Raw genomic sequence first — 25,195 nt, 5'->3', positions numbered from 1 at the left:
CTCCGCCTTTGTGCAAGGAGGAACAGGAGGAGCACTGCCAGAGCCCTGCAAAAGTACCTCCAGCAAGCCACAAATGTGCATGTGTCTACTCAAACGATCAGAAACAGACTCCATGAGGGTGGTATGAGGGCCCGACGTCCACAGGTGGGGGTTGTGCTTACAGCCCAACACCGTGCAGGACGTTTGGCATTTGCCAGAGAACACCAAGATTGGCAAATTCGCCACTGGCGCCCTGTGCTCTTCACAGATGAAAGCAGGTTCTCACTGAGCACATGTGACAGACGGGACAGAGTCTGGAGACGCCAAGGAGAACGTTCTGCTGCCTGCAACATCCTCCAGCATGACCGGTTTGGCAGTGGGTCAGTAATGGTGTGGGGTGGCATTTCTTTGGGGGGGGCCGCACAGCCCTCCATGTGCTCACCAGTGGTATCCTGACTGCCATTAGGTACCGAGGTGAGATCCTCAGACCCCTTGTGAGACCATATGCTGGTGCGGTTGGCCCTGGGTTCCTCCTAATGCAAGACAATGCTAGACCTCATGTGGCTGGAGTGTGTCAGCAGTTCCTGCAAGACGAAGGCATTAATGCTATGGACTGGCCCGCCCGTTCCCCAGACCTGAATCCATTTGAGCACATCTGGGACATCATGTCTCGCTCCATCCACCAATGCCACTTTGCACCACAGACTGTCCAGGAGTTGGCGGATGCTTTAGTCCCGGTCTGTGAGGACATCCCTCAGGAAACCATCCGCCACCTCATCATGAGCATGCCCAGGCATTGTAGGGAGGTCATACAGTCATGTGGAGGCCACACACACTACTGAGCCTCATTTTGACTTGTTTTAAGGACATTACATCAAAGTTGGATCAGCCTGTAGTGTGTTTTTCCACTTTAATTTTGAGGGTGACTCCAAATCCAGACCTCCATGGGTTAATAAATTTGATTTCCATTGATAATTTTTGTGTGATTTTGTTGTCAGCACATTCAACTATGTAAAGAACAAAGTATTTAATAAGAATATTTCATTCATTCAGATCTAGGATGTGTTATTTTAGTGTTCCCTTTATTTTTTTTGAGCAGTGTGTGTGTATACACACACACACACACACACACACACACACACACACACACACACACACACACACACACACACACACACACACACACACACACACACACACACACACACACACTAGTCCACTGCAGTTTTATTGTGATATAATTTCTGCATTGCCTCTGGCTGTGTGTGCCTGTATCTGCTGTGTGGTTTCAATCTGTGTTTCCCAGATATGCAGTGCATTGCTAAAATATTCACCCACCTTTTGCATTTTTCATGTTTTGTTGCCTTACAACCTGGAATTAAAATGGATTGTTTTAAGTTTTGCATCATTTCAATCACAGAACATGGCTACAACTTTGAAGATTTTTTTTATTTATTTATTGTGAAGCAAACAACAAATAGGACAAAATAACAGAAAACTTCAGCGTGCAGAACTATTCACCCCCCTAAAGTCAGTACTTTGTAGAGCCATCTTTTGCGGCAATTACAGCAGCAAGTCATTTGCATAAGTCTCTATGAGCTTTCCGCATCTTGCCACTGGGATTTTTGCCCATTCCTCAAGGCCAAACTGCTCCAGCTCCTTCATGTTTGATGGTTTCCGCTTGTGAACAGCAATCTTCAAGTCTGACCACAGATTCTCAATTGGATTGACATCTGGGCTTTGACTAGGCCATTCCAACACATTTTAATGTTTCCCCTTAAACCACTCGAGTGTTGCTTTAGTAGTATGCTTGGGGTCATTGTCCCGCTGGAAGGTGAACCTCCGTCCCAGTCTCAAATCACAGGCAGACTGAAACAGGTTTTGCTCAAGAATATCCCTGTATTCAGCACCATCCATCTTTCCCTTGACTCAAAACAGTTTCCCAGTCCCTGCTGCTGAAAAACATCCCCACAGCATGATTCTGCCACCACCATGTTTCACTGTGGGTATGGTGTTCTTGGGGTGATGGGATGTGTTGGGTGTGCGCCAGACATAGGGTGGTATTCAATTATTTTCACCTCCTTCCACACCCTTTCTGTTTCTGCTGACGGGAGTGGTATAATCATTTCAGCTCGCTACCCCTGGGGTAGCCAGGGCGCCCAACCCTTTACGCAGCTAAACCTGATTACTATGGGCGCAATATGTGCCAAAACGGGGATCACTTTTGAAAGGAGATTGGGCGTGATATATCATTTGAATACCGCCCACAGCTTTTTCCTTGGTGGTCGAAAAAGTTAAATTTTAGTCTCATCTGACCAGAGCACCTTCCTCCATACATTTGGGGAGTCGTTCACATGCCTTTTGGCAAACTCAAAACGTGCCTTCTTATTTTTAACACTAAGTAATGGCTTATTCCTGGCCACTCTTCCATAAAGCCCAGCTCTATGGAGTGTACGGCTTATTGTGGTCACATGCGCAGATACACCAGTCTCTGCTGTGGAACTCTGCAGCTCCTTCAGGGTTACCTTCGGTCTCTGTGCTGCCTCTCTGATTAATGCCCTCCTTGCCCGGTCTGTGAGTTTTGGTGGCCGACCCTCTCTTGGCAGGTTTGTTGTGGTACCATGTTCTTTCCACTTGAAGATGATGGATTTGATGGTGCTTCGGGAGATCATCAAAGATTTGGATATTTTTTTATAACCCAACCCTGACTTGTACTTCTCAACAACTTTGTCCCTGACTTGTTTGGAGAGCTCCTTGGTCTTCATGGTGTGATGCTTCTTGCTTAGTGGTGTTGCAGCCTCTGGGGCCTTTCAGAAAAGGTGTGTTTATACTGACCGATCACGTGACACTTAGATTGCACACAGGTGGTCTTCATTTCACTAATTATGTGACTTCTAAAGGTAATTGGTTGCACCAGAACTTTTGAGGGGCTTCATAGAGCATACAGGGAATGGGGAAAAGGGATGTGTTCTGCACCAGCTAAATATTTGGAGTATTACCTATTTAGAAGAGGGAACCCCGACTAATGTCCATCACTCAGGATTAGTAATTGCTAACTGGACGTTCGAGGGTGCTACCAGAGACAAGTACAGTTATGCAAAGAAGGAGAAAAGAATGTCTCTTTGTTGGCGCACAGAAGATTATTAAAAATTAACCTTTAATAAATTCTTTAAAATTGTTGTCTAACCACGAAATAAGACACTACAATACATTTAGGTGATACAATTAACATAAATCGTGAATAAATTAAATTGACAAAAATCAAAGCTCACTACCTGTGTTGTCTTTATTAATCCGGTTTGAATATATCTTAAACTTTAATCCGTTTGTGCACTTCAGTATTTAGCTAACTAGCTTATTAATTCACCAATGATTATTTCAATATTGGGATACTGAATATTATGTAGTATTTATTAGGATTTTATTAATTTCCTTGCATGTAATAGTGTGCTGAACTCACTCAACTACTGGCTTTTAGTAAAAAGCTATCCAATATACCAGGCTACTGATTTTTATCAAAGTTATCCAGCATACCATGCATTTATCAATAATATGGGATGTCTCCCAATACAGCATCCCTTCAATAGTAGCTTCCTTTATTACAAATTAGTGTATTGCAACTTACCATAGTAGCTATAATTGTTACAATAGAATGAAATGCAGCTATTAAAGAAAGCCTTTCAAAAGGGAACACTATATGTGTCTCCCTATGAAAGGAGCTATTTGTAAATAAGATAGCTTATCAACTACTGCATAGGTGATAACAGAATGTAAATATATGCTGAGTATTCCATGAATAACTTTGATTTTTATCAATTTAATTTATTCACGATTTATGTTAATTGTATCACCTAAATGTATTGTAGTGTCTTATTTCGTAGTTAGACAACAATTTTAAAGAATTTATTAAAGGTTAATTTTTAATAGTTCTCCAACAAAGAGGGGCTTCATAGCAAAGGGGGTGAATACATATGCACATGCCAATTTTCTAATTTTTATTTATAAAAATTATTTCTGCAGCGGGGTACACTGGTATTCTTTAGGGAATAACATCGAGGTGTAGAGTTGGATCTTGATCCGAGGCACCAACAGGCTAAAGCTTTGACTGTTCCCAGGAAGCAATGCACCGCCTCCTCTATAACCCCACCTCCAGGCACTGGAGCTCAGTTTGTAAGTTGGTGCCTGCAGTGCAGGCAGCTAACAGGTGGGTCTGTGCTTGGCAGCCCGGAAAATAGCTTTTTAGAAGACTTCAAGGGCTGCAGCACTTTCTATGTCTTTCTGACATTCTGTGCTGCGGCTCCATCACCTCCCTCAGCGGCGCTGCATACTCCCGCGGCCTGGTTCCCAGGTACTTGCAGTGGGGACGCATCGGTTTCTAGGCACACCACCGCTGCTAACCTCCTGGATTGCGTGGCTGCAACGACAGGGAGGAGGTAAGAGGGTCACCCAAGTGGGACCCGCTGGCAAAATCGCAGTCTGGTCGCTGTCCCAGTAGACAGGCCACGACGCTGGCATGGACACTGTACTGCTCAGAGACCCCACTATATCCACCAGAGCAGGGAGCACAGGTCGGAGAAGTCCAGCAGAGGAGATAAGGCGCTGACCTGTAACCCGTCCCCCAGCTCCCGGCGCCATCTACTGCTGGTGTTCCCATCCTGGAGCTGCATTTCTCTCTCTCCCTCACTCCCTGTCAGCGCTTGGGCTCCATTTCACAGAGCTGCACTGATCCTGGGACTGCTGAGCACTGTCTCCTCTGTAAATCCGCCTGCCTGGTCAGCGCTGTGTGTTTACAGACACTTTAAGTATTCTACATGTCATTCTAGACAGTGTTAGTTAAGAACAAGTGTACTGCTATAGGAATATTTAGTACAAGTATTCTGTGATAGAATACACAGTAAACACTGGATGTATATCTGTATACATACATAATCATATGTAGATTTATTAGTCCAGTGCAGTCTTATTGTTTATATGTAATAATTTCTGCATTTTACCGTGTGTGCCTATAGCTGCTGTGTGGTTTCTATTCTGTGTATCACACGTATTGCTATAACTATATTCTGTACCCTGGGTGGCTAAGTGCGTCAGGGTCTCTTATACCATATAGTGTTCCACTGGATATACCGTTTTGTATTTTTCACTCTGTGTTTCAGTCACCTCACACCGCTTAAATCCTCTGTTTGTGCTCTGCATTTATGGTCACATAACACAGGGATTGTTTTTGCTGGTGTTGTGTTTGTCTGGCTATATTGTACTGTTGCGCCCTAAGGCTACATTCCCAATAATGTCTGCTACACAGGGAGGGTAATCCGCAGACGCTCCTGCATCATGCAGTGCTGTCGCCACGGATTTACCTGAGGAAAAGATTTCAGTTGAGGGTTCAGGTACTGGGTGCCCTGCACCTTCCAGTCAGGCTGCAGCACCAGTGGCACATCAAGATCAACCTTGGGCTGCATTTTTAAATATGCAGACTACACTTGTTACATGACTTATGTTCCCTGTAGGACCTCCTGTGCCATTATAGCCACATATTGTCCCTGTAGTTAATCCACCATGGGCAGATACTTTGTCAACCCAGTTACAGCAATTAAATCAGTCCTTGGTTAAACAAAAACCGAACCCTTGTCCTGCTGGGACCAAAGGGTCATCTAAGCGGGCCAGCGGATCCGTCAGACACTGATACAGTTGTTTCTGATGAGGACACTACAACTCAAGTTGATGTTCCTGAACTAGTGGAGGCTATCAAGCTGATTCTCCAGATTGATGATGAGATTGAACTTCCTGCTACGTCTAAGAAACCTGATCAGTTTAAACGTCAGAAGGTTGCTAAAGTAGTTTTACCTCATTCTGACCTCTTAATTGACATACGTCAGGAATCCTGGTAGTCTCCAGGAAAGAAATTTTACCTGTCTAAAAGGATGTTAGCTCATTATCCTATCCCTGCAGAGTTGAGTAACAAGTGGGAAACTCCACCGCCGGTGGTCTCTCATGTCGCCCATCTAGTGGTGTCTTCTACTCTGCCTGTCACCACTGTCACTTCACTGAAGGAACCGACGGATAAACGTATGGAGGGATGCCTGAAGTCTATTTACACGCTTACCAGTGCTGTGCATAGACCCACTATGGCAGCCTCTTGGGCTGCAAAAGCTATTGAAGCATGGGTTCATGCAATTGAGGATGAGCTGCTCCGAAGGCTAAGAGTACCACTTTTCGTTCCTTTTTACCTCCAGGTAAAGCAAAGGGTCAGGTGCGTACTTCCCAAACCTCCAAGCCTAAGTCTAAGCAATCTTGGGCCGCCCGTCAGCCTGCTTCCAAACAGGACAAGCCTGTGGCATGACGGGGCGGACCTCCCCCTGGGGGACCCCAGGGTGGGAGGCCGACTGCTGCAGTTAGCCCAGGCCTGGTTAAAGACCACTTCAGATGCCTGGGTGCTGGAAGTTGTCTCTCACGGGTACGCGATCTCCTTCAAAAGACGTCCCCCTCACCAGTTCTGCTCGACAGTTATCTCTTCGGATCCGCTGAAAGCACAGACTTTACATTTGGTTGTATAATCTCTCCTAGATACTGGAGTAATTGTGTCGGTACCTCTGTCTCAAGGAGGCAGGGGCTACTATTCGACCCTGTTTCTAGTCCCGAAACCAAATGGGTCCTCCCGGCCTATACTCAACCTCAAATCTTTGAAAAAATTTGTGAGGGTATCCAAATTCCGTACTCTGCACTCCATTGTACTGGCCATGGAACCCAAGGACTGTATGGTATCCCTGGATATACAGGAAGCTTACCTGCACATTCCTATTGCCATGTTGCATCAGCAATATCTGCGGTTTGCTATTGGCAACCTCCATTATCAATTCCAGGCCTTGCCTTTCGGACTGACCACGGCTCGTCGGATCTTCACCAATGTCATGGCAGTCATGACGGCTCTTCTCCGCCGTCCGGGTGTCAGGATCATACTGTATCTGGACGACTTGCTGATCCTGGCGAACTCCCCAGAGGTTCTCCTCAGTAATCTGGAACTGACGGTCCAATTCCTACAAGTCCACGGGTGACTCATCAACTGGAAGATGTGCTCGCTGGTCCCTGCACAGATCATGGTGCACCTGGGGGCATTGTTGGACACACACAACCAACGATTGTTCTTATCTCCAGAGAAGGTCCTGAAACTTCAGGACTGGATCAGATACTTCCTCTCTCGCCAGAGAGTGTCAATACACTCGGCGATGCAAGTACTAGGCCTCATGGTGACGGCATTCGACATGGTAGAGTACACTCAATTTCATTCCCGCCCTCTGCAGAGGTTAATCCTTTCCAAGTGGGACGGCCTGCCTCACCGGATCAGGTCTCAAATGATATCCTTGACTCCGGAGGTTCGTCTGTCACTGAGCTGGTGGCTACAGGACCAACAGTTGAGCAGGGGCCGTCCCTTCTGGATCTCCAACTGGGTCCTCCTGACAGTGGATGCCAGTCTGCGGGGTTGGGGCGTGGTGTTGGAGCAACACTCTCTCCAGGGTCGGTGGACCAGGGAGGAATCTCTCCTCCCAATAAACATTCTGGAATTGCGGTCAGTGTTCATTGTGTTGACACTGGCCCTGCCTCTGGTACAGAACAGGACTGTTCAAGTACAATCAGACAATGCCACCACAGTGGCGTACATAAATCATCAAGGCGGCACTCGAAGCCGCGTGGCAAAAATGGAAGTGTCAAAAATCTTCCAATGGGTCGAACGCCATCTGCCAGCAATATCGGCAGTGTTCATTCCGGGAGTCCTCAACTGGGAAGCAGACTTCCTCAGTCGTCAGGACGTACACGCCGAAGAGTAGAGCCTTGATCCAGAAGTCTTTTAACTCCTAGTGGACAAGTGGGGCCTACCAGATGTAGACCTGATGGCATCTCGACACAATCACAAGGTTCCGGTCTTCGGATCAGGGACAAGGGATCCTCAAGCAGCGTTCAATTCCATGGAACTTTCGGCTGCCATGCATATTCCCTCCAGTCACTCCTGCCCAGGGTAATACGAAAGTTCAAACAAGAAGAAGGAATACTACTTCTAGTCGCTCCAGCGTGGCCCTTATGGAATTGGTTCTCAGACCTGCATGGTCTCTCGATACAGCGTCCTCTTCTACTTCCTCAACGCCCAAACCTCCTCGTTCAGGGCTCTTGTGTCTCCCAGGACCTGACCAGACTGACTTTGACGGCGTGGCTCTTGAAGCATCACTCCTGAGAGCCAAAGGTTTTTCTGAGGCGGTCATTCAAACTATGTTGAAAGCCCGTAACCCGGCTTCTGCTCGGATTTATTACAGGGTCTGGAATTCTTACTTCACATGGTGTGCCAGTAAGAAGTATGATGCATATACTTTCAGAACTTACAGACTTTTGGTTTTTCTACACCACGGCCTGGATTTGGGCCTTCGTTTAGCCTCCCTCAATGTTCATATTTCTGCCTTGTCGGTATGGTTTCAGAGGAAAATTGCGTCTCTTCCTGACGTTCATACTTTCACTCAGGGTGTTTTACGGATTCAGCCTCCCTATGTTCCCCCTGTGGCTCCATTGGATCTGTCTGTGGTTCTGAATGTCCTTCAAGAGTCGAACCTTTTGAGTCTGTGGACCTTAAATACCTTACGCTTAGGGTCTTTTTTCTGTTGACTATTGCCTCTGCCAGGAGGGTGTCAGACTTAGGCGCCTTGTCCTGTCGTCCACCCTTTCTTATTTTTAACCATGACCGGGCAGTTCTTAGGACTCGCCCAGGTTATTTGCCTACGGTGGTATCATCTTTTCACCTTAATCAGAAGATTGTGGTTCCGGCCTTTGTCTCTTCTGGTTTATCTTCCAAATAGAGATCTTTGGATGTGGTATGGGCTCTCCGTATATATGCAGAAAGGACTGCCTCTATCAGGAGGTCAGATTCCCTGTTTGTACTTTTTGGTTTTCACAAACGTGGCTGACCTGCGAATGAGCAAACCTTGGCCAGATGGATTATAATGGTGATTGCATAAGCTTATGCGCAGGCTGGACTCCCAGCTCCTGCTGCTATCAAGGCCCATTGTACTCGGTCTGTTGGATCTTCTTGGGCGGCCCGCCATGGTGCGTCTGCTGAACAATTGTGCAAGGCGGCTACATGGTCCTCTGTGAACATGTTCATCAGGTTCTATGCCTTTGATACTCCCAGGATACTTCCTTTGGACGCCGGGATCTTGTGCCCGCCACAGTGCGCACCCCTCCCTTGAGGAACTGCTTTAGGACATCCCCCATGTTATTCCCTGTGGAATACCAGTGTACCCCGCTGCAGAAAAGGAGATTTATGGTAAGATTTACCATTGTTAAATCTTTGGATTCCACAGGCGCCCACCCTGACGCACTTAGCTTCTTTGGTTTTGTATGGCATTAGCCGCTAGTCCCTTCTCCTGTCGTGAGAATGTGGGTCTGTGTGACTAACCTCTACCGTCTTTCTTACCTTTTACTGCATTGGACTGGTTAACGAAACTGAGCTCCAGTGCCTGGAGGCGGGGCTATAGAGGAGACTGTGCAGTGCATCCTGGGAACAGTCAAAGCTTTAGCCTGTTCGTGCCTCGGATCAAGATCCAACTCTACACCCCGATGTTATTTTCTGTAGAATCCAGTGTACCTCGCAGAAAGAGATTTAACAATGGTAAGTCTTGCCATAAATCTCCTTTTTTTTAATATATATACATTTTTCTCATTTCACTTCACAAACTTAGACTATTTTGTGCAGATCCAACACAAAATTCAGATTAAAAAAATAAATAAATTACAGGTTGTAATATAACAAAATAGTTTAACAGCCGAGGGTGTGCGTGGGGGTGAATACTTTAGTAAGTCACTGTAACTGTCACTATATTCTGTACACTAAGGAACTAGGTGCGTCTGGGTCTCATATATAGTTTTACACAGTATTTATCCAATACGTATATTCTACTGTGTACTCAGTCACCTAATACTGGATTTATTCGCAGGTATTGTATTCTAGTCTAGTATTGTAGTCTAACAAAAAGGGTAGTAAATCTGCGGACGCTCCTGCAACATGCAGAGCATGCTCCAAGGATTTACCTGAGGGGGAAGTTTTGTATGATGGCCTGTGTACTAATTGTCATAAACCTCCTAGTCAGTCTGCAGCTCCTGTGCCCAATCAGGAGCCACACTGGGCTGCGTTCACAAATTAACTGGGTACTATGTGACCACCTGTGCCACTACCGCAACAAATTGTCCCTATGGTTAACCTGCCTTGGGCAGATAATTTATCTAACCAAATGCAGCAATGAAATCAGTCTTTGGTTAGAAATAAATCTACTCCAGGTCACTCCCGTGTCTCTGGATCATCTAAGCGGGCTGCTTCCTCCTCACAATCCACATACCTCTCTGATGTTTGATCTGAAGAGGAGGGGGATCATACGGTCCTGTCAGACACTGAATCCTGTGTTACTGACGAGAATTCCCCCTTGCAGATTGATGTCCCTGCCTTAGTGGTTGCTATTAAGCATAGCCTTCAAATCACTAATGATGAGGAATCCACTACTGTGGCAAAAAAACCTGATAAATTTAAACAGCAGAAGGTGGTTAAATCTATAATACCCCATTCTTATCATCTTGTGGACATCAGACGGGAACCCTGGCCTCATCCAGGGAAGTAATTCCCTCTGCCTAAACGGGCCTTGGCTCGCTATCCTCTCCCTGCAGAGTTATGTAACAAATGGGAGACTCCACCACCGGTGGATTCTCATGTCACCCGCCTCGTGTTGTCATCCACTCTGCCTGTCACCGTCTGTCACCTCACTAAAGGACCGACAGATAAGCTTGTGGAGGGATGCCTGAAGTCTATTTACTCCCTCTTTGGTGCCATACATAGACCCACTATAGCTGCCCCCTGGGCTGCAAAAGATATTGAGGTGTTGGTTCAGGCATTAGAGGAAGAGCTGCCTGAGGATATATCTGTCAATGCCAGACAGTACCTGTCTCACTTTACCACTGCCACCTATTACATTCAGGAGGCGTCCTCTGAGGTGGGTGTAATGGCAGCCAAGGCGTCGACCACGTCTGTCCTGACTCGCAGCATACTGTGGTTGAGGTCGTGGAAAGTGGACCTAGACTCCAAAAAGATCTTGGAGGTTCTCACCTTCACTGGGGATATTTTGTTTGGAGAAAACCTGAATAAAATAGCGTCTGAATTGGCAGGCGCTAAGAAGGTATTTATCCCAAATACTAATCCTTCTGCACAGAAGGTAAAAGGTACCACTTTTTGTTCCTCTCGGCCTCAAGGGAAAGCAAAAGGTCAGGCATACCCGAGACAGTCTTGTGCTCCCAAAACCACAAGGCCCAAGGCTAAACAAGACAAGCCTGCTACATGATGGAGGGGACCCCAGGGTGGGAGGCCGACTTCTACAGTTGCCCAAGTCCGGTAAAAAACCCCTTCAGACGCATGGGTACTGGAATTTGTCTCTCACGGGTACGCTGTCTCGTTCAAGAGATGTCCCCCTCGCCAGTTTTGCACTACGGCTCTCCCTTCGGATCCGTTACAGGTGCAAGCTCTACAAACAGTGGTGAGTTCCCTCCTGAGTACAGGAGTGGTGGGCCGGTACTTCAGTTCCAGAGAGGCAGAGGTTATGACTTGACCCTGTTTCTGGTCCCGAAAACCAATGGGTCCTTCCGGCCTATACTAAATTTCAAATCTTTGAACAAGTTTGTGAGAGTGCCCAAGTTTCGTATGGAAACACTGCGCTCCATTGTACTGGCTTATGGAACCCGGAGACTATATGGTATCCCTGGATATACAGGATGCATATCTGCATATACCTATTGCAATGTCGCATCAGCAGTTCCTGCGGTTTGCTATTGGCAACTTTCACTACCAATTTCAGGCTTTGTCATTTGGACTGGCTACGGCTCCTCGGATATTCACCAAGGTCATAGCCGTAATGATGGCCCACCTCCATCACCAGGGAGTCAGAATCCTGCAATATTTGGACGACCTGATTCTGGCAGGTTCCCATGAAGTCCTCCTCAGTCATCTGCAACTGACGGTAACCTTTCTGCAAGCCCGTGTGTGTCCAGGAGTGCACCTGGGGGGGCACTCCTGGACACACACAGTCAGAGACTTTCTGTCTCCAGAAAAAGTCCTGCAGCTTCAGGACAGGGTACGATGCTTCCTTCATCGCCCCAGAGTGTCAGTACACTCGGCGATGCAAGTACTTGGCCTGATGGTGTTAGCCTTCAACATGGTAGAGTATGCTCAATTTCATTCCCGCCCACTACAGAGGTTAATCCTTTCCAAGTGGGACGGCCTACCTCATCGGATCAGATCTCACATGATTTCTTTGACTCCGGAGGTTCATCTGTTGCTGACCTGGTGGCTCCAGGACGAGCAATTGAGCAGAGGCCGTCCTTTCTGGAACCCCGACTGGGTCCTGCTGACAACGGACATCAGACTGAGGGGATAGGGAGCAGTGTTGGAGCAACACTCTTTTCAAGGTTGCTGGACCAAGGAGGAATCAGTCCTCCTGATAAACATTCTAGAGCTGAGGGCAGTGTTCTATGCACTATCTCTCGCACTGCCTCTAGTACAAGACAGGCCTGTTCAAGTACGATGAGACAACGCCACCACGGTGGCATAAACCATCAAGGTGGCACTCCGAAGCCACATGGCAATGATGGAAGTGTAAAAAATCCTTTGTTGGGACGGAACGCCATCTTCCAGCCATATCGGCAGTGTCCTGAACTGGGAAGCGGACTTCCTCAGTCGCCAGGATGTGCACGCCAGAGAGTGGAGTCTTCATCCAGAAGTCTTTCAACTTCTAGTGGACATGTGGGGCCTACTGGACGTAGACCTCATGGCGTCTCGACACTGTCACAAGGTTCTGGTCTTCGGATCAAGGACCAGGGATCCTCAAGCAGCTTTTGTGGAACTTTCGGCTGCCCTACGTGTTCCCTCCAGTATCATTCGTTTCCAGGGTACTACAGCAGTTCAAACAAGGAGGAGGAATACTTATGTACACGTGATTTCTTAGTTTTTTATTTTTAAGAAATTTGCAAAAATCTCAAAAATACTTTTTTCACGTTGTCATTATGGGGTATTATGTGTAGAATTTTTGAGGGAAAAAAATTAATTTATTCCATTTTGGAATAAGGCTGTAACATAACAAAATGTGGAGAAAGTTAAGCGCTGTGAACACTTTCCGGATGCACTTTATATATAGACTTTTATATTCTATCCTCTCTGCCTCCTTCTCTCCCTCCCCCCCCCCCCCCCCTCTCTCTCCTTCTCTTTCCCCTTCCCCGTTCTCTCTCCCTCCTTCCCTCTCCCCGTTCTTTCTCCCTCCTTCTCTTTCCCTGTTTTCTCTCCCTCTCTCCAGTATTTGTCATCACCTCCTGTTCAGTAGCATTCTTATGCTGTATTACACACTTTTTCTATTCATTATATACACGGGAATAATTTGATGCGTGAATGGTGGTAGTTGTGCTTCATGTCTTATGTCTAATATAAATATACTAGCTTATGTACCCGGTTTCACCATTTCCTTCATCCAATCTTAACTTCTATGCTTAGTTCATTTTATGCCTCTGGGGTACAGGAGTGTGGTAGTATCAAGATTAAATAAATTAAGCTATTTAAACATTTTTTTCTAATATGAGTGAGTTGTAGGTGGGTTATAAGAAGTTTGGAAACCTTTTTTTCCCCTCTACTTAAGGATCTCTTTATAAACCGCATTGGTGGTTCTCTCAGGTGCTAGGATCCTCAGGCTCCTGGGTGAGCTCACACTGGAGCAGGCCGCATAGAACTACTTACATTCAGCGATTGCCCCTGGGACTTGTTGATGGTCATTGTAAAGCAGACCTTTAAGAGGAACTGTAGCCTCTTGCACTGGAAAGGGTTTTCTGATGGTGTGAGTGGTATGTAGGGTTTACTGTGCGGCTTTAGGTGGTCTGAGTGGGGGAGACCACAGGAGACAGGAGATGGGACCACTTCTAGCACAAAGCTACTCCCTTGTAGAGTGAACGCTGGATTCAGTTAAAACAGGCATATTTATCTGTCCTAGCAACTACTCATGACACCCCCCCCCCCCCCCACCCTTTTTATATTTTTAACCCTTCCACAACCAGAATTAATGGTGTGTTCTTGGGTATCAGAGGGGTTTCCTGCCAGATCAACAGGGGCATTTAATTACTTCATTCTATTTGAAGCCTAAGATCTGGGATATACTAATTGTCTTCAGAAGAACTTGTCCTGCCCTTTGAATGGGGATTTGTGAGGGGGGAAGTGTAATTTACACATACCCCCTGCTGTGAAGAAGAACACATACATTTTCTTAGATCAATTGACTGGTGACTAGTTAATTACAGGCTGGCATACAGTTTTAAAAATGATAATTCCCTACAGAATATATGTTGAAATATACATTGTGGGAGGACTATAATAATTCACATCAGGCACACAGCCGGGTTGTTACTCATAGGACCAAGAACACCGTTACAGTCATGACATGTGACTTTGAGGATTTGCTGTAACCCATGGCAACACCACAGTATTTTGAGTAGGGCCAGCGGAGACATCACCCCTCAAGTGGACCCTCATGTTCTTACTGAGAGAGAGTTTACAGATGAGGGGCCACAGATACGACCGCCTTGAAACGTGCCGTAATTTCGTCAGCTTGATCTCTCCTCTGCACTACTGGCAGTGTTTGCTAGAAGGTTCCAGCCAGCAGCACGTTGACACCCCCTATCACTCCATGGTACCACTTTTCATGTTTATCCCCTTTTTTCCACCCAAGGAGGGTGAAATTTATTACCCCCCCCAAAAACAAACAAACAAACAAACCCTTAAAACACTTCGTAAAGAGTCATCTGTATACCAAAAAATTATGTTCTAACTCAACAAACACCGAAGATACGTAGGGTTCTGTAATTCACCCCCAAATTCCGATTTCCCCCTCTTGGGGTTGATTAGGACAACATTCTGAGTTAAGTCTGTAGGTATCTGCATGGGATACCTATGTAAGCCTAAACTAAGTCAATATCTCAATGAGCATAAGAGATATATTGAGTAATTTGTGAAAACACATATTATCCCATTTCACTCCCTTAAGGGTCGAATTTCAAAAAATCCCTGCTTAGCGGGTGATGGCGCTCCCTGTATATACATTGGAGGACGCTAGCTCTGATAGTCAGCAGTGATGGTGGTCCCTGTATATACATTGGAGGACGCTAGCTCTGACAGTCAGCAGTGACGGTGGTCCCTATGTATACATTGGAGGACACTAGCTCTGATAGAGAGTCAGCAGTGATGGCGCTCCCTATATATACATTGGAGGACCCTAGCTATGATAGAGAGTCAGCAGTGATGGCGCTCCCTGTGTATACATTGGAGAACACTAGCTCTGATAGTCAGCAGTGATGGCGGTCCCTGTGTATACATTGGAGGACACTAGCTCTGATAGTCAGCAGTAATGGCACTCCCTGTGTATACATTGGAGGATACTAGCTCTGAAAGTCAGCAGTGATGGCGGTCCCTGTGTATACATTGGAGGACCCTAGCACTGATAGAATCAGCAGTGATGGCGGTCCCTGTGTATACATTGGAGAACACTAGCTCTGATAGAATCAGCAGTGATGGCGCTCCCTGTGTATACATTGGAGGACACTAGCTCTGATTGTCCGTAGTGATGGCGCTCCCTGTGTATACATTGGTGGATACTAGCTCTGATAGCAGTGATGGCGGTCCCTGTGTATACATTGGAGGACACTAGCTCTGATAGTCAGCAGTGATGGCGCTCCCTGTGTATATATTGGTGGACACTAGCTCTGATTGTCCGTAGTGATGGCGGTCCCTGTGTATACATTGGAGGACACTAGCTCTGATTGTCCGTAGTGATGGCGCTCCCTGTGTATACATTGGTGGATACTAGATCTGATAGTCAGCAGTGATGGCGGTCCCTGTGTATACATTGGAGGACACTAGCTCCGATTGTCTGTAGTGATGGCGCTCCCTGTGTATACATTGGAGGATACTAGCTCTGATTGTCCGTAGTGATGGCGCTCCCTGTATATACATTGGAGGACACTAGCTCTGATAGTCAGCAGTGATGGCTCTCCCTGTGTATACATTGGAGGACACTAGCTCTGATAGTCAGCAGTGATGGCGCTTCCTGTATATACATTGGAGGACACTAGCTCTGATTGTCCATAGTGATGGCGGTCCCTGTGTATACATTGGAGGATACTAGCTCTGATAGTCAACAGTGATGGTGCTCCCTGTGTATATATTGGAGGACACTAGCTCTGATTGTCCGTAGTGATGGCGCTCCCTGTGTATACACTGGAGGAGACCAGTTCTGATTGTCCGTAGTGATGGCGCTCCCTGTGTATACCTTGGAGGACACTAGCTCTGATTGTCTGTAGTGATGGCGGTCCCTGTGTATACATTGGAGGACAATAGCTCTGATTGTCCATAGTGATGGCGGCCCCTGTGTATACATTGGAGGATACTAGCTCTGATAGTCAGCAGTGATGGCGGTCCCTGTGTATACGTTGGTGGAACTAGCTCTGATTGTCTGTAGTGATGGCGGTCCCTGTGTATACATTGGAGGACACTAGCTCTGATAGTCAGCAGTGATGGCGGTCCCTGTGTATACATTGGAGGATACTAGCTCTGATAGTCAGTAGTGATGGCGCTCCCTGTATATACATTGGAGGAACTAGCTCTGATTGTCTGTAGTGATGGCGCTCCCTGTGTATACATTGGAGGACACTAGCTCTGATAGTCAGCAGTGATGGCGCTCCCTGTATATACATTGGAGGAACTAGCTCTGATTGTCCGTAGTGATAGCGCTCCCTGTGTATACATTGGAGGACACTAGCTCTGATAGTCAGCAGTGAAGGCGCTCCCTGTGTATACATTGGAGGACACTAGCTCTGATTGTCCGTAGTGATGGCGCTCCCTGTGTATACATTGGAGGACACTAGCTCTGATTGTCCGTAGTGATGGCGGTCCCTGTGTATACATTGGAGGATACTAGCTCTGATAGTCAACAGTGATGGCACTCCCTGTGTATACATTGGAGGACACTAGCTCCGATTGTCTGTAGTGATGGCGCTCCCTGTGTATACATTGGAGGACACTAGCTCTGATTGTCCATAGTGATGGCGGTCCCTGTGTATACATTGGAGGACACTAGCTCTGATTGTCCGTAGTGATGGCGGTCCCAGTGTATACATTGGTGGAAACTAGCTCTTATAGTCAGCGGTGATGGCGGTCCCTGGGTATACATTGGAGGATACTAGCTCTGATAGTCAGCAGTGATGGCGCTCCCTGTGTATACATTGGAGGACACTAGCTCTGATAGTCAGTAGTGATGGCGGTCCCTGGGTATACATTGGAGGATACTAGCTCTGATAGTCAGCAGTGATGGCGGTCCCTATGTATACATTGGAGGACACTAGCTCCGATTGTCTGTAGTGATGACGCTCCCTGTGTATACATTGGAGGACACTAGCTCTAATTGTCCGTAGTGATGGCGGTCCCAGTGTATACATTGGTGGATACTAGCTCTTATAGTCAGCAGTGATGGCGCTCCCTGTGTATACATTGGAGGACACTAGCTCTGATAGTCAGTAGTGATGGCGGTCCCTGGGTATACATTGGAGGATACTAGCTCTGATAGTCAGCAGTGATGGCGGTCCCTGTGTATACATTGGAGGACACTAGCTCTGATTGTCTGTAGTGATGGCGCTCCCTGTGTATACATTGGAGGACACTAGCTCTGATTGTCCGTAGTGATGGCGCTCCCTGTGTATACACTGGAGGAGACCAGTTCTGATTGGTGGCTTGTTGTGATTTTCTCCTATCTTACATGAGGCCGTTGTCTAGAACTGACAGCTCTGCAGTCCCTGTTTTCTGCTGCCTTCGCTTTTTGTGCATGTCCTCCTGGGTGATGATCGAAGCATTTCTACTTAACGTTGCATTCTCGCACAGGATACTGTAAAAGCACAGAGGCTTACTTCTTCAAGGTCAAATGAAAATCTCAGTGCAAGAGGTGCATGCCGTACCATGTAAATAGCATAATAAGAAGTAATTGCTAGACATTGGAAAGATAGAATGTGAAATTGGGATGATTTCAGGAGAATGTTTTCTTTGGAGACAGAGTAGAAATACTTGGGGCCAAACACCATTTCCTCCGTACCTCCCCCTCCAGAAGCCTGATTATAGCAGTGGGAATATCAGCGATGGTCTGACCTGAGCTGCTCGGGAAGAGAACACCTAGTCCTGGATAATAACACTAACTTCATTTCAGTGCTGGAAAAGTGATACCAGGTCTTGTTTTTCAACTGGACCTAAACTTTGTCTTTTTGTTTTACCAGTTTCCCATCCAAGTCCACATCCTCCATTCAGTTCCTTCTGTGTTCTCCCTCTTGAATTAAACAAATATATATATTTTTGAAGGTCTTATGGATTAATAAAGAAACAATGCAGCTGCTGAGTTCCAGCCTTATTGGTCCTTGCAGGGAACACCCCGTTTGTTCGATGTATGTGTCATTTGTGTCCGTGTATGAATTTCCATGTAGTCTGTTATAAAGGAATGCCGTACATGATACTTTTATTCACTTATTTTTGAAATGCGGTTAGTGTCACGTTTTGCAGAGATTACGCAACAGGCTTGTTTCTCGTTATCCTATAAATCTCCCTGTCTTCTGTGGCAAACGTTACTCCAGACTTTATTCTTTTACCCTCCTTTCAGCCTTTAGATCTCACACTTTATAAGAGTCCGGTGAAGCATCTCCGTTCTCATACAGGTGTCTTTGAGTTTGGCGCGTAGAGCAGTCTGTCAGGTCGCTTTCTGCGGCTTCTAGACGGCAAAGGATAGGATCTGACAACGGGTGGCTTCTAGTAACTGCAGAATGACTTTCTTCCAGGTTGGCAGAGCAGGCAATGTGTCATCTCCGATTAAGAAGTACTAATATGGAGTGAAATGTATGTGCAGTAACTAGAACTATAATGTATGTAGAACAATAAGGTGGATACAAACCCTTCTTAATAAACTACATTTTTGTTTGCAACTGGTTAAATTCTGTGTGGAAATGTAAATACTGATTATGTCGGTGGATTAATTATTCTCTGCATGTTTTATCTTTCAGTGATATAACATACAGCATCCTGCTGGAGGCAGTAACAACCCTAATAGTGTTCCTGTCATATCAGCTGTTCCGGAAAGAGATTATCCATGACAGCGTCATCCACCGATACCTGATGCATGGCCGCTGGTACGTCACCTGCTCTGTATAGCGATAGGCAGGCTTGTTGTGTGTCCTGCGCGGGATAGCCTGGGTAGGGACAGTACTGTGCTCCTGCGTGGGACAGCCCGAGAAAAGAGAGTACTGTGCTCCTGCACGGGACAGCCCAAGAAGAGAGAGTACTGTGCTCCCGCGCAGGACTGCCCGAGAGCGGATAATACTGTGCTCCTGCGTGGGACTGTCTGAGAAAGGATAGTACTGTGCTCCTGCGCAGGACAGCCCAAGAAGGGATAGTGCTGTGCTCCTGCGCGGGACAGCCCGAAAAGAGAGAGTACTGTGCTACTGCACGGGACAGCCCGGGTAGGGATAGTACTGTGCTTCTGCACGGGACAGCCCGAGAAGGGATAGTGCTGTGCTCCTGCGCGGGACAGCCCGAAAAGAGAGAGTACTGTGCTACTGCACGGGACAGCCCGGTTAGGGATAGTACTGTGCTTCTGCACGGGACAGCCCGAGAAGGGATAGTGCTGTGCTCCTGCGCGGGACAGCCCGAAAAGAGAGAGTACTGTGCTACTGCACGGGACAGCCCGAGAAGGGATAGTACTGTGCTCCTGCGCGGGACAGCCCGAGAAGAGAGAGTACTGTGCTCCCGCGCAGGACTGCCCGAGAGCGGATAATACTGTGCTCCTGCGTGGGACTGTCTGAGAAAGGATAGTACTGTGCTCCTGCGTGGGACTGTCTGAGAAAGGATAGTACTGTGCTCCTGCGCAGGACAGCCCAAGAAGGGATAGTGCTGTGCTCCTGCGCGGGACAGCCCGAAAAGAGAGAGTACTGTGCTACTGCACGGGACAGCCCGGGTAGGGATAGTACTGTGCTTCTGCACGGGACAGCCCGAGAAGGGATAGTACTGTGCTCCTGCGTGGGAGAGCCCGAGAAGGGATAGTACTGTGCTCCTGCGTGGGAGAGCCCGAGAAGGGATAGTACTGTGCTCCTGCGCGGGACAGCCCGAGAGAGGATAATACTGTGCTCCTGCGCAGGACTGCCCGAGAGAGGATAATACTGTGCTCCTGCGCAGGACTGCCCGAGAGAGGATAATACTGTGCTCCTGCGCCGGACTGCCCGGGTAGGGATCGTACTGTGCTCCTGTGCGGGACAGCCCGGGTAGGGATAGTACTGTGCTCCTGCGCAGGACAGCCTGAGAAAGGATAGTACTGTGCTCCTGCGCGGGACAGCCCGGTTAGGGATAGTACTGTGCTCCTGCGTGGGACAGCCCGGGTAAGGATAGTACTGTGCTCCTGCGTGGGACAGCCCGGGTAGGGATAGTACTGTGCTCCTGCGTGGGACAGCCCGGGTGGGGATAGTACTGTGCTCCTGCGTGGGACAGCCCGGGTAGGGATAGTACTGTGCTCCTGCGTGGGACAGCCCGGGTGGGGATAGTACTGTGCTCCTGCGCGGGACAGCCTGAGAGAGGATAATACTGTGCTTGAGCAGGACAGCCCGAGAGAGGATAATACTGTGCTCCTGCGCAGGACTGCCCGAGAGAGGATAATACTGTGCTCCTGCGCAGGACTGCCCGAGAGAGGATAATACTGTGCTCCTGCGCCGGACAGCCCGGGTAGGGATAGTACTGTGCTCCTGCGTGGGACAGCCCGGGTAGGGATAGTACTGTGCTCCTGTGCGGGACAGCCCGGTTAGGGATAGTACTGTGCTCCTGCGTGGGACAGCCCGGGTAGGGATAGTACTGTGCTCCTGTGCGGGACAGCCCGGGAAAGGATAGTACTGTGCTCCTGCGTGGGACAGCCCGGTTAGGGAAAGTACTGTGCTCCTGCGTGGGACAGCCCGGTTAGGGATAGTACTGTGCTCCTGTGTGGGACAGCCCAGCTAGGGATAGTACTGTGCTCCTGTGCGGGACAGCCCGGTTAGGGATAGTATGTGCTCCTGTGCGGGACAGCCCGGGTAGGGATAGTACTGTGCTCCTGCGTGGGACAGCCCGGTTAGGGATAGTATGTGCTCCTGTGCGGGACAGCCCGGGTAGGGATAGTACTGTGCTCCTGCGCGGGACAGCCCGGTTAGGGATAGTACTGTGCTCCTGTGCGGGACAGCCCGGGTAGGGATAGTACTGTGCTCCTGCGTGGGACAGCCCGGGTAGGGATAGTACTGTGCTCCTGCGTGGGACAGCCCGGTTAGGGATAGTATGTGCTCCTGTGCGGGACAGCCCGGGTAGGGATAGTACTGTGCTCCTGCGCGGGACAGCACAGTACAATCCTTTCTCAGACAGTGGTTATACACACCAGAGTCTTCCATCACTGTTATGTAATTTTGTATTACTGTAAGAATGGAATCTGCCATGTACTGTACAGTATATCGCTATCTGGACTGAATAGACAGCGTGGCATAGGGACCCATTCATCCATGTACTGTGCAATCTCACCGAGCGACAGATGGTTCCTTAGGGTCACACAGGCTTATGCGACACCGATGAATGTTCTGTTATTAATAAGCCTGTCACAGTCCATTTCCTTCTCCTCCAACCCCGTTAGCAGCTTATGTGTAATAGGTGCAGTGTGTGGTGCATACAGCCTTTGAGATATAGGGGTCTATTCATGAAGCAGTGAAAAGTGTGGAGAAGTGAGCCAGTGGAGAAGTTGCCCATGGCAACCAATCAGCACTGAATTAACATTTATAATTTGCATACTATAAAATTGTACGGAGCAGCTGATTGGTTGCCATGGGCATCTTCTCCACTGGCTCACTTCTGCTCACTTTTCTCTAACGTCCTAGTGGATGCTGGGAACTCCGAAAGGACCATGGGGAATAGCGGCTCCGCAGGAGTCTGGGCACAACTAAAAGAAAGCTTTTAGACTACCTGGTGTGCACTGGCTCCTCCCACCATGACCCTCCTCCAAGCCTCAGTTAGATTTTTGTGCCCGGCCGAGCTGGATGCACACTAGGGGCTCTCCTGAGCTCTTAGAAGAAAGTATATTTTAGGTTTTTTATTTTACAGTGAGACCTGCTGGCAACAGGCTCACTGCAACGAGGGACTAAGGGGAGAAGAAGCGAACCTACCTGCTTGCAGCTAGCTTGGGCTTCTTAGGCTACTGGACACCATTAGCTCCAGAGGGACCGACCGCATGGAACTGGCCTCGGTGTTCGGTCCCGGAGTCGCGCCGCCGTCCCCCTTACAGAGCCAGAAGCAAGAAGAAGTCCGGAAAATCGGCGACATGAAGACTTCTGTCTTCTCCAAGGTAGCGCACAGCACTGCAGCTGTGCGCCATTGCTTCTCATACACACTTCACACTCCGGTCACTGAGGGTGCAGGGCGCTGGGGGGGGGGGGCGCCCTGAGCAGCAATAAAAACACCTTGGCTGGCAAAACAATCACAATATATAGCCCCAGAGGCTATATATGTGATAATTACCCCTGCCAGAATCCTTAAAAAAGCGGGAGAATAGTCCGCGAAAAAGGGGCGGAGCTATCCCCCTCAGCACACTGGCGCCATTTTTCCCTCACAGTTCCGCTGGAAGGAAGCTCCCTGGCTCTCCCCTGCAGTCTACACTACAGAAAAAGGGTAAAAAAGAGAGGGGGGGCACTAAATTTAGGCGCAGTAAATATTATAGCAGCTATAGGGGACATAATTCAGTTAGTCCCTGCAGTATATAGCGCTCTGGTGTGTGCTGGCATACTCTCTCTCTGTCTCCCCAAAGGGCTTCTGTGGGGTCCTGTCCTCTGTTTAGAGCATTCCCGGTGTGTGCGGTGTGTCGGTACGGCTGTGTCGACATGTTTGAGGAGGAAAATTATGTGGAGGCGGAGCAGATGCCTGTAGAAGTGATGTCACCCCCTGCGGGGCAGACACCTGAGTGGATGGTTTTATGGAAGGAATTACGTGCAAGTGTCGACTCCTTACACAAAAAATTTGACGACATGCCAAATGCGGGACAGCCGGCTTCTCAGCTTGTGCCTGCCCAGGTGTCTCAAAGGCCATCAGGGGCTCTAAAACGCCCGCTACCTCAGATGGCAGACCCAGATGTCGACACGGATACTGATACCAGTGTCGACGACGATGAGTCTAATCTAATGTCCACTAAGGCCATTCGCTGCATGATTGAGGCAATGAAAGAGGTGTTACACATTTCAGATTTAAACCCAGGTACCACAAAAAAGGGTATTATGTTTGGGGAGAAAAAACTACCCGTAGTTTTTCCCCCATCTGAAGAATTAAATGAAGTGTGTGAAGAAGCGTGGGCTTTCCCTGATAAAAGATTGATAATCTCAAAAAAATTACTAATGGCGTTCCCTTTCCCGCCAGAGGATAGGGCACGTTGGGAAACACCTCCTAGGGTGGATAAAGCGCTCACACGTTTGTCTAAAAAGGTGGCACTTCCGTCTCCGGATACGGCCGCCCTGAAGGAGCCTGCGGATAGAAAACAGGAGGCAATCCTGAAGTCTATATATACACACACAGGCATTATACTTAGACCAGCTATTGCGTCAGCATGGATGTGCAGTGCTGCCGCTGCGTGGTCAGATTCCCTGTCAGAAAATATTGACACCCTAGACAGGGACACTATTCTGCTAACCATAGAGCATATAAAAGACTCAGTCTTATACATGAGAGATGCACAGAGGGAGATCTGCCGGCTGGCATCTAAAATAAGTGCATTGTCCATTTCTGCTAGGAGAGGCTTATGGACCCGGCAGTGGACAGGGGATGCAGATTCCAAAAGGCACATGGAAGTTTTGCCTTATAAGGGTGAGGAGTTATTCGGTGATGGTCTCTCGGACCTCGTTTCCACAGCGACAGCTGGGAAGTCAGCATTTTTACCCCATGTTCCCTCACAGCCTAAAAAAGCGCCGTTTTATCAGGTACAGTCCTTTCGGACCCAGAAAAACAGGCGAGGAAAAGGCGGGTCTTTTCTGTCCAGAGGCAGAGGTAGGGGAAAAAGGCTGCAACAAACAGCTAGTTCCCAGGAGCAAAAGTCCTCCCCCGCTTCTTCCAAGTCCGCAGGCGGAGCCAGGTACGGTGGGGGTCCGCCTCAAAAATTTCAGCGATCAGTGGGCTCGCTCATAGGTGGATCCCTGGATCTTTCAAGTAGTATCTCAGGGGTACAAGCTGGAATTCGAGGCGTCTCCCCCCCGCCGTTTCCTCAAATCAGCCTTGCCAGCAACTCCCTCGGACAGGGAGGCTGTGCTAGAGGCAATTCACAAGCTGTATTCCCAGCGCGTGATAGTCAAGGTGCCCCTACTTCAACAAGGACGGGGTTACTATTCCACACTGTTTGTGGTACCGAAACCGGACGGTTCGGTGAGACCCATTTTAAATTTGAAATCCTTGAACACATACATAAAAAAATTCAAGTTCAAGATGGAATCGCTCAGGGCGGTTATTGCAAGTCTAGACGAGGGGGATTACATGGTATCCCTGGACATCAAGGATGCTTACCTGCATGTCCCCATTTACCATCCTCACCAGGAGTACCTCAGATTAGCGGTACAGAATTGCCATTACCAATTCCAGACGCTGCCGTTTGGTCTGTCCACGGCACCGAGGGTGTTTACCAAGGTAATGGCGGAAATGATGATACTCCTTCGAAAAAAGGGAGTTTTAATTATCCCATACTTGGACGATCTCCTAATAAAGGCGAGATCCAAGGAGCAGTTGTTGGTAGGAGTAGCACTATCTCAGGAGGTGCTACACCAGCACGGTTGGATTCTAAATATTCCAAAGTCACAGCTGGTTCCGACGACACGTCTACTGTTCCTGGGAATGATTCTGGACACAGTCCAGAAAAGTGTTTCTCCCAGAGGAAAAAGCCATGGAGCTGTCGTCTCTAGTCAGAAACCTCCTGAAACCAAAACAGGTGTCGGTGCATCACTGCACGCGAGTCCTGGGAAAGATGGTGGCTTCTTACGAAGCAATTCCTTTCGGCAGGTTCCATGCCAGAATCTTTCAGTGGGACCTGTTGGACCAATGGTCCGGATCGCATCT

The 25,195-nt window shown here is 48.1% G+C and overlaps 1 protein-coding gene across 1 annotated transcript in view; it reads left to right on the top strand.

Annotated features, from left to right (window-relative positions):
• Positions 1–25,195, top strand: part of DYM (dymeclin) — a 532,360-nt gene that overhangs the window by 39,540 nt on the left and 467,625 nt on the right. The window contains exon 5 of the mRNA XM_063958471.1: positions 19,117–19,242. Within this exon, the coding sequence (XP_063814541.1) occupies positions 19,117–19,242 (126 nt within the window). The remainder of the gene's footprint in view (positions 1–19,116; positions 19,243–25,195) is intronic.

Source organism: Pseudophryne corroboree, chromosome 1 (assembly GCF_028390025.1).
Source record: "Pseudophryne corroboree isolate aPseCor3 chromosome 1, aPseCor3.hap2, whole genome shotgun sequence".
In the NCBI taxonomy this organism is placed as follows: domain Eukaryota; kingdom Metazoa; phylum Chordata; class Amphibia; order Anura; family Myobatrachidae; genus Pseudophryne; species Pseudophryne corroboree.
This window is presented reverse-complemented; position numbering and strand designations above follow the sequence as displayed.